The following is a 10,094-nucleotide window of genomic DNA, read 5'->3' as shown; positions in this document are numbered from 1 at the left end:
GCTCAAGATAGTTTTGAAGACGTGGCATGAATATTCGGAATCAGAGATTACATAGCCTTATTAACCCATCTATAAAAGGGTCTTGATTCCCATGAGTTCAGTTTCCTTCTGTGGCTCCATCATCACCGCTTTGCACAGTTTAATCAACTACGATAACCTCCACTAAACTCCTCAGAGTTCCAAACTCAAACAACAAGATTCATCATGCAGTTCCTCAATTTTCACTCCCTTGCCGTCGCCGTTCTGGCCGTTTCTGCCGTCGGCGCAAGCCCTACTTCAGAGCATCAGAACTCTAAGCGCAATGATGGGGTCAGTCGGCCAGACTCAACAGGCAGCTGTCAAGCTGGCTAGTAGCTAATCAGAAAGAAATCAACAGGAGTGCAACGGAACTTCGTGCAACCTCAATCCTGGCGGACTTATCCCGTCAAACTATGAATGCACTATTGGATCCGTAAGTTGACAAACGGCGGGACGTCGTAACCTAAGACACTTAGCTGAGACCCCGAAACCATCGCTTTCAACGTGCTAACATGCTCGAATAAAGTGCGTTGGCTCAGGCGGTGGTGATGGTGCATTCTGCAAATCCGTCGGCACGACCAACGACATCCTGTGCCCTGTGAACTGTGGCGATCGGTGCCCTCAGTGATCGTGTGGTCTACGTGAGGCAGGAGAACAGCAGGGGTTTCATGGTATTCTCGTGCCGACTTGAGCCTCTACAATCATTCGTTGATATGTGGCTGAGATGGTCATGTATCGGTCTCTCTCACTCTTTTCGGTGTCTGGCATGGGGCTATGTTGGCGAAAGTTTTAGATTTGTGGGAAGAAATGTCCGATTACGTTCAAACAACAGATGTTCGGCGCCTCGTATGAAGCGTTCGACTCAATAGCTGTTCGATCAGCTCATGTCCTTTCAGTGTTGCTCGAGCAAGCTCCTCAAGATGTCAATTTTGTCTAATAAGGGCTGCAATAGGAACGTAATTCTCACCTTGGGGCACTGACACTTCAAATCCCCCTACGACATAGCTTCTGCATTCCAATCTAGTATTATCAATTTAGTAATACCTCGGGAGTACTGAATCCCCCAATTTTCATGGCTGTATTTTTCGCTACACGGCCGGCAGGTAGACGGCCAAGCTTGGCTTGGCAGCGTTGAAGGGGTGTCTGCACTGCAGCCACCAGTGAAAGAGTGCGTGTTGCAGTAAACTATCTTTTTAGAGTCCGCAGCACAGTATATCCACCAAACAGCCATAGCGGGCTAACTCTGCGGCGGAAAGCCCAGATATCATGACGCATTGGTTGATTGGGTATATAAATTCTCAGCAGCGATGTATCCTACCCTCGGTGTCTCAGTGCAAGGACTGGTGTGCACTCCGCAGCCTGCTCTCTTTCCTCCTCATCTCTACGCCACACACATTCTAGAAGCTGGTACGGCCGTTGATGATATCGACAGGGTAACCCAATATGTACTCTTTGCTCAACTATTGTTATGCTTTGGACAGCTTGGGGAGTCATCTCGCGCGGCCTGATTCCTCGTTCTTTTTCTTTTTGTGCGAACATGTCTTATAATTTTGGAAACTGCCAAGAAATCATGACCTGTCCTGTTTATACGATTCCTTCAAATTTAGAATAGTGTAGACGAACGTAGCAGGGTGTATTTCCTCTCTTCTCGACGAACACAAGCAACGTGGAAAGGGCGCGTCAATGCTGCAGGTTCTCTCGAATGAGTCACACTTGAATATGCTCTTCAAATCTTTTGTTTAAACTTTGTACAAGTATATAATGATGAATGTATTATGTTGAGGGTGAATGTATTATGGAGTGTTGGTGTGGTATGTGCGCGACTAATCAGGTATGTGTGTGACCAATCAAACAGACAGCCGGGGCGTGGTTCACTTCATTTGAGACAGCTCTTGAGGTGCGGCCTTCTGAATCATTTGCTTTCTTCCTTTTACTCTACATGGACATGTCGACGTACAACAACCATGCCTATTTGTACGGTCCTGGCTCTCCATGGTCCGTGAAAGAACAAACTTCCGATTCATCACTCGAATTTTCCGCGCGCATGCGCCAAGACAAACGCGTTGACATCAAGATTGCGGCGATTAACCGCCATTTTGTCCGTTCGATGTCACCTCGGGCTCATTCTGCTGCCTCTTCACTTCCTTCGCTTCTTACCACATCGCGCCTTCATCGATTGATTCTAGCTCTAAGGCAACAGAATGGCCGCAACTGAGACTAAAGAGGCGATTCAAGAGGCCCTCCTCCAAAAAGCGCGTCACTTTGGGTTCCTACGAATATATGACTATGACGTGAACATGCCCTTGTTGCTCAATCCGCCTGAGTCACCTCTGCCATGCCGTGAGACCCCAGATGAGTTCGAAGCCATCAACTCGAGTTTCTCAGCCCGAATCCACAACCTCTTCAACGCGCTCCACGACTTTGAGACATCCAGGGACGGTGACGCTTTCATCCGCGCGGATGGGCTGCAGCCCGCCATTCGCATCATCAACCAGTCTTTCGACATCTACCCATCCAAGTCCTGCCTGCACCGCAACTTTCACTCGCGCCGCCTCTTCCTGCGTGACGACCACGACGAGGATCACCCGGCCACCTCGCTGCCCCAGCTTTTGCGTGTCACTAAGCTCCGACTTCTTCCCCGGGAAGATTATGCCAGCGCCGTGGAGTACGCGAACGCGCGCCCTGTCTCACCCCGCCTGCCACTGCAGCTCGCGACCCGCTGCCCGAACCTGCGCGAGCTCGACTGTCCCTGGCTCTGGGAGCGCACCCCAGCCGTTTTGCGGGTGCGCTTGATGCGCGATTTCACCCGGCCGTGGGAAGGGCCGTGGCGGGACGCGCGCCACGAGTTTGGCCGTGCGGTGCGAGAGTTGAGCGAGCAGCTGCCCGCTTCGCTGCGCAAGGCGCGCTTGTGGTTCTGGAAGCCGAGTGCTTTGTACATGGAGGACGACCAGAGTATGCCCATGCCGGATCTGGTCCGGCCGGAGAGCGCGGATCCCCTGTCGCTCGGCCTGCGGGAGCTGGCGTCGCACTTGGAGGAGTTTGACTTGCGCGCGTTCGTAACGCCGGATCTGTTCCGGGCGCCGGTGGCGTGGCCACGCATGAAACGGCTGCGCGTCGAGTTTCATCCATGGTGCCCTGACGGGACTTGGTATTTTGTTGGACCTGGCGGGCAAAATATCGAACCCGAGGGTGGCTATGAGGTCACGGATGAGCATTATCCGCCCGAGGCGCCGAACGAGCTGGACGACGAAATGGATGAGGGGTATGTCGAGATTGAAGGAACCGACGAGGAAGCAGAATATGCTACGAACATGTTCCGCACGGAACCTCTCTCGTCGAAAATTGACCCTCTCTTGTTCGCGTTCGCTGAGACGCTAAAGCGCATGCCTGCGTTGGAAGAGGCAGAGTTATTCGTGTACCTTGCCTGGCAGCCTTCTGAAGAAAAGCGAGATATGTGCGAAAGCGCTGACGAGCTACTGTTCAACATGGACCGCGCAATTTACAGATGGGGTGTCAGTTATGCCCCAGGCATAGATGGTGGCAAAGATATCGTGACGTGGCAAGTCGGCGCATGGAGGCCCCAGGAAAACGTCATGCGGGCATTCTCGTCTTTGGATGGGGGAAATGGCGAAGACATCATTATTTGGAAGCCCCTCAAGTTCCTGGATCAGAGAATTGACCTAAATTAAACAGACCTTCTATGATGAATCTTGTCATCGTGACCGCCACCGCTTTCAAATTTCTGCATATTCTTTGCAATATGGGATGCGCCTCCCAATATCCGACCCAAACCACAGTGGCCTACGCCAAGATCATTGTGCAGTGCACGTATAGACTAAGGACAGCACCTTGGAGTGGGATGAATTATTCACGCGAATAGGGCTCTCACGGTATCTTTGAAGAGCTTCTTTCCTCGTCCTCTCTCTCTTTTCTTTTGCTGTTTTTAAAAGTAAAAGATTTTGTAAACGACCTATATGCCTGGCATTGAATTGAACAGTAATAAAATAACAACTTGTACAACCTTATTCATTCCCTTAAATTAGCGCCATTCAAGTTTCCTATCGACCAGCCCATCTCCGTGGTGCAACTCAACCAAGTAGCTTTTGAAGTCCTTCGCTGCTTCCGCAACTCGCATAAAGTCTTCTTCCTCCAGCGCGGGTCTTTCGTGTTCCTCCTTCTCATCTGATTCAAGTCGGGAGAAGTGGTATTCTGCAAATGCTATTGCTGTTTGAAAAGCTATGACACAAGCGTGATGATCAGAAGAAGATTTTGCAAGGCCATGAGAGTCGTTGGTTCGATCACCGGGAAAATACGTACCGTTTCGCATTTCCCTTCCGTTCCATTCGAGGTCCCTCATCTCCTGATTGTCAAGTACAAATCTCACTGCCTCGCGCGAAATTTTGATGGTTTCGCGCCGCTCAGCCTCCAGCTTCTGGAACATTTGCTGCCACATGCGACGTCGGATATCAGCCGTAAAGGTATAGTAACGGATTGTTGCGTGAATACGCGACACGAGGCCTTCATCGAATGCGCCGACCCGGTTAGTTGTTAAGAAGAGAAAACCGCGATAATTCTCCATAAACTTCGTGAAAACTATGAATTGTCAGCTTTTGTTGATCACCCGACATATTTCAAAAGAATTCAGCTGTAATTTTGATGATACGAACCAGACACTATGCTGTTCCTCTTTAAGTCGCCTCCTGATCTTCTCTCCAGGAACGCGTCGACCTTATCAATAACTACAACAGCTTCCCATAGTTTGGCTAAGCGGAACCACTTAGACAGCCTCTGCTCCACAGTAATCTCTTTATTTCCAATATCTCTACTGGTCAATGCGATAAGTGGTCGTCTAGTTGCTTCTGCAATGCACTCTGCAGTCTTTGCCGATGGCGGGAATTTGATTAACAAAAGTCGTACACGCGCGCGAAAGGGGAGTACTTACATAAGTTTTGCCAACGCCAGGTGGTCCGTGGAGAAGCACAATCCGGCCGGAGTCCTCTTGGCGCACGAAGTCTGCTGCCCAGGGCCGAGATGTTCCGTTCTTGGTGTTTGTACTGCCGAGGGCAATCCCTCTAGTATGACGATGGACCAACGCACCTATTGTGGCCTTTGTCCGCGAGTTTAGAACAAGGCTATCGATCCCGCTTGTGTTGAATGTCACTGCCTTGCAGCTAATTACATCGCACCTTACTGCAAAGTAGAGTTAGCCTACAATATTCTTTTTGTAATATATACTTGCACAAGTCTTCTAGAGATTAAATATACCCTAAGCTAAGGCTTTCAAATCAAACCCTACAATCTCTGGAGGAGTTAACATCAAGAAGCAAGGCTTGACATTATTGGGCTGTACAGAATGTAGTTGCTCCTTGAACGTTTCAGCCAATTCTGGTTCGATTGGACGACTGCACTGGTCAATGATGATTCGTTGTTGGCCCTGCGAGAGAGTCAACCTTTAGAAAGGTCCAGCTTAGAAAAGTTGCAGGATATGATAAACTTACATCGGTCTTTTCAATCTATTTATAGTAACTTCTAGATAATATAGATTAGTAGTGCTGCCTATAAGCAATAAGTTGTTTTTATTAAGCAATTTTATTAAAAAAATATCCTATAGGTATATACTATAATACAGCCGTTTCTTACATTCCTGGAAAATATATTACTTTAATATTTTAATACCGCTTATATATATAGGTTTTGTTGTAGTTAATTAACTAAGCCTAAATTTTTAGCAGATTATATATACTAAATAGTATTTAATCTATTCTACTTAATTTAGAAATTATAAAGGCTTAAAAGTACTTTTTATTATATGTGTATATAATGCTCTTAAGGGTATATATTATTAGAAGTTGTATAAAGCTAGCCTTATAGCAGTGCTTTTCTTAAATTTAGGTTAGCTATAAAGAAATTACTAATAGATTATTCTATATAGGGTTAAATAAAAGTGTTTGCTTTAGGCTTACTTAGTACTAATATAGTATAAGTAATAAAACACTTTTTATAATTGCACTTTAGGGTTATAAAAAATTAAGTATAAAGATAATTTTAATAAGCTTACTTTATTTAAAAATATATAAGCGCTGCATAATATCAGACTTTATATTGCAAGCTTTAGGTCCGCTTTAAATAAGATTATTAATACCTTTAATAACAAGTATAATATAATAAATATCAGCTTTTTTCAGAAATTCTAATAGTAGTTCTTAGAGTCCTTAAATTGTAAACATCCTCTCTCTAATCACAAATGCTATGCTGCTTTAAAATATAAAAGGATTTTGCTAAAGTAATTAAGACAATAGATCTTGCATCATAATCAAATATTTATTGGACTCATTATAAGAACCTTTTGAAAAATGCTATAATATAATAACATTTTTAAAGTTGCTTTTAACTAGCTAAAGTAGAGGAAAGATAAAAGATGCATTAAAGCTAGCCCTAGTTAAAAGTTAATATGCATCCACCTAAAGGATCTCAGATATTAGTAATTTAGCTTAAGCTAATACTATCTCTAACTTATTGAAATTCTTATACTCTAATTAATATGCTTTTATCTTAGGAAGTTATTCTTTAGCATACTAATTCCAACTTATATATTAATTAGCGTAATAAAGTTTTAAAAATAAGATATTATAAACAGCTTAAAAGTTTTTTAAGAATATAGTGGCTGATATAAAGTCTGTTCAATATATTAGTATTCAAACGGGCTTATATTAGCCACATAAAATTATCACCTGATTCAAATTGCCAACTACTTTCTTCTATTACTAGCAAATTTAATCTTGCTGCTATAAAATGTCTTAGGATAGCTTTGGCCTATGTAATATCTTCCTTCTTTTTAAACTACAACATAGTAACCTCTATTTTATCATATAAATCCTTAATTAGTTCTATAACTTTCTCAACCTTTACACTGTATTATTATAGAAGCAATAGATTCCTATAAATCATAGTTATGTTAGTATATCTATTCAGAAGGCCGGAGTATTATACTATTTCTCTAATATTAGCAAGACTTTATTTAATACTATCAACAATATCCTAAAAGCGCTTCCACAGTTTTATTATAGCCTTAACCTAAGTCTCTAAATGTAGGTTACTGTTAATTCTGCTTAGATACTCTTTTAAGGCTTCCACTTACTTAATCGACTTTGTATATAGTACTTAACAGCTTTTATAAGGAAGCTATAAAATAGGCTATATAATTAGGAAATTAAGTTTACTAGCTAAAATAATTTAATATATAAGGTTAAATAGTTAATAATTTTAAACTTAACTTTAATTTACTTAAAATAATTTTTATACTTTTACTTAACCTTTTTATAGTTGATTTGGACAACTATTATAATTTTAATTGCGCTATAGGTAAAGCCAATATATTCTAGCGCCTAACTGTCACGAGAGGGACATAAAAGAGGCGAAGCTCTCAAGTCTTGCTCATTATTGTAGAATTCTAAATAAGACCTTGTCTTGCTAAGAAAAAAGAGTAGGAGGGAAGGATGCCTCCGATTGCAGTCAGGCCTTAAGAGCAAAGGGCCTTAGGGCTGCAGGTGGTCTGTGCGCTGTGGCCCACCTGCAGTCACTCAACCTGCCCGCAGCGCCGTCACACTAACCTACCATTACATCAAGAATTTAAATATACCTGTATACAACTTTATTTATTTTCCGTAATACACTCTTTATTTTATTAATTACTGATACCTGGCTTCTAGTAGCAGAAATTTGTTAGATGCATTTATTAATCTCCGTAAATTTACTTCGGCTATCTTCTAAAAGCCTCTGCTCTTAAGGTGACGCCTCTGTCATAAACTCAGCCAATCGTCGTTTAAGATCGATTATGGATTCTCAGATACAGGTCCTGGAAGTCTTAGTCAATTGCATTTTATGCCTGATCACAGATAAGGTGTTTCTCGCTTACTGCCTTAGAATCGCACTCGTCCAATTCTTGTCATCCCACTCTGAGTCGAGCTCGGGTCCATGAGATTGGGAAACCTGGCTAGGAAAAGTAGATTCCGGGGGTCCAACCGCAGGAGACCTTGGAATTTGAGACTCTATCAGAGTCTCAGGCTCTTCGGTGAGCGATGGGGGAGACATTAAGATATAATTTGCTACAATCTACTGCGGATTTCGTGCTCTGATAGGTCCTGAAGGAGCAAGCGTCGATATCTCCGCGTTAGTGAAAGTTGTTGGATGTTGAAGCCTTCTGTCCGAGGTCAGCCGCAAGACGCCCCTCACCATAGACCACGTGCTGTAAGCAAGTGCAGCCACAAAGTTAAACCATCCCTGTTCAGGCCACTTGTACAACATGATACGAAGCAGATTGTCCTACAGCTATCAAAGTAGTAGTTATGGCATTAGTTAAAACCTTTGAAACCACTCACCTTCAGTCAAAGAGGCCGTATATAATTGTCAAAACGTTCAGTATACAAAGATTTATATACTGTGGGAATAGTAGCGTCAGCGTTTGTAGTGGGCTGATTGGTCCGAGCGGCCTACGCCTATAAGTAGGTTACAGAGGGATGCAGCCTTCGGCTGCTTCCTATAATCAAGCAAGCGACACAAACCCAAATCAACAGCAGAATCCCCAACTGCACATTGTATTCGAATACGTGACCTAGCCAACATATACAAAAGATTTAAATACAAAATTCAACTTGGAATTTACATAAATTTATTACGAGAATAAGGACAGAATAATGAAATAGCAGGTCATTTCACTTGCAGCTTCTTTATATAAAAATATGTACAGACATGGAACCTCAACAGAAATCAACATATTTCTACAGCCAAATCGAGCCTTTGTGCCGTGACGATGTAGGAACCGTCTCAACATCAATCTTTACACGCATAGAATATCTATGATAAAACTTTTAGAATTCTGATAATAATCGATCCACCTTATTTCAAACTTGGTCCATTCCAAAGAATTTCAGAAGAACAGCATCATACCTGTCATATTGATGTTAAGAGAACTAAACCCGAGATCTCAATCACTGCCTGGAGAGGGGGGACGGGGAGTATTACTGTGTAGACTCGTGTTTCTAGCCCTCACTTAATCATAATCCATTTAAGGAGAGCAAATCCTGACCAGTAATCACTCCTCGATGGCCTGCAAATGTCCACTGTTTACTGCTCAATGAGTTCAAATATGCCATCACCGTGCTTCCTCTTGGAGTGAGCATCCAGACTGACTCTAGCCCGCGGTAGACCGCATTTTATGCGGCCCCATGTTCTGATACCACGTTGAAGCTGTCACGAGAGGGAAATAAAAGAGGTGATGCTCTGAGTCTTGTTAATTACTGTAGAATTCTGGATAAGCCCTTGCCTGCTAAGAAAAAGGAGTATGAGGGATGGTTGCCATTTGATTGTGATTAGCTCTTAAGAACAGAGGGCCCTGGGCCTGCAGTTGGTCTGTGCGCAGCCACCCCCAGTCACGCATCTGGTTGGATTCTGTTGCACTTAGGCCTGATACCATTGCACACTGTGCCAACGATGTCTGATCTAGGGTGCCGATCCTGAGTGGGCTCGGTTGTCCTCGTGAGGGCTGCGCTTGCTGGTTGAGATCGCCCTGTGCGGGCTGCAACTGTGTCCTTACGAAGTCCTGGTTCTGCTGTAGTGATATACCGGTACCGGCGAATACGAAGTTGCCGCTTTCAGCAATTTGCGAAGGATTTGCGTAGTACAGAATCTTCTGGTTCAATTGCTGCACGCCGTGAGTCGGTGTCATTCGGACCATTCCCGTCATGGAGGCTGGCTGGTAGGACTGGGTGTATGTCGTCTGTATCAGGTTCAAGGGCGCATTGTTGTAAGGCTGTGGCTGACCGTTGAAGGTACCAGGCTGAGGTAAGTGGCCACCGAAACCTGGCTGTTGCGTGGCTGTGCCTGAGGTTTCCGTTCAGCTTCGGGCGCTCCCACGCCAATATCTTTAGCCCTGACGTCCTCATGAATATTGTACAACTATTTGAGGTATTTGGTGAAATCGAGGTAGCCTTTTGATACAGTCTTGAAGTGGTACACAGCAAGACGAACTTCTTTGTCTGGCTCAGGCACCTCTTGATGACTACCAGCTTCTGCATTGA

At 44.0% G+C, this 10,094-nt stretch overlaps 3 protein-coding genes across 3 annotated transcripts; 2 read left to right on the top strand and 1 right to left on the bottom strand.

Annotated features, from left to right (window-relative positions):
• Positions 1-204: 204 nt before the first annotated feature.
• J7T55_001257 (uncharacterized protein) lies at positions 205-646 on the top strand (the record flags this gene model as incomplete). Its single annotated transcript, XM_053136110.1, has 3 exons — positions 205-309; positions 377-451; positions 545-646. The coding sequence occupies 3 exons, from the start codon at positions 205-207 to the stop codon at positions 644-646; spliced, it is 282 nt and encodes a 93-aa protein (XP_052986310.1).
• A 1,573-nt stretch (positions 647-2,219) lies between these two features.
• J7T55_001256 (uncharacterized protein) lies at positions 2,220-3,707 on the top strand (the record flags this gene model as incomplete). The annotated part of the gene is made up of 1 exon (XM_053136109.1): positions 2,220-3,707. One exon carries the CDS (start codon positions 2,220-2,222, stop codon positions 3,705-3,707), a length of 1,488 nt encoding a protein of 495 aa, XP_052986309.1.
• A 350-nt stretch (positions 3,708-4,057) lies between these two features.
• Positions 4,058-5,085, bottom strand: J7T55_001255 (p-loop containing nucleoside triphosphate hydrolase protein; the record flags this gene model as incomplete). Its single annotated transcript, XM_053136108.1, has 4 exons — positions 4,058-4,254; positions 4,336-4,611; positions 4,686-4,840; positions 4,961-5,085. 4 exons carry the CDS (start codon positions 5,083-5,085, stop codon positions 4,058-4,060), a joined length of 753 nt encoding a protein of 250 aa, XP_052986308.1.
• Positions 5,086-10,094: the final 5,009 nt, after the last annotated feature.

Source organism: Diaporthe amygdali (assembly GCF_026229845.1).
Source record: "Diaporthe amygdali strain CAA958 chromosome Unknown NODE_64_length_129016_cov_63_110044, whole genome shotgun sequence".
Taxonomy (NCBI): domain Eukaryota; kingdom Fungi; phylum Ascomycota; class Sordariomycetes; order Diaporthales; family Diaporthaceae; genus Diaporthe; species Diaporthe amygdali.
Note: the sequence above shows the minus strand (reverse complement) of the source record. Positions and strands in the feature narration are given on the sequence as shown.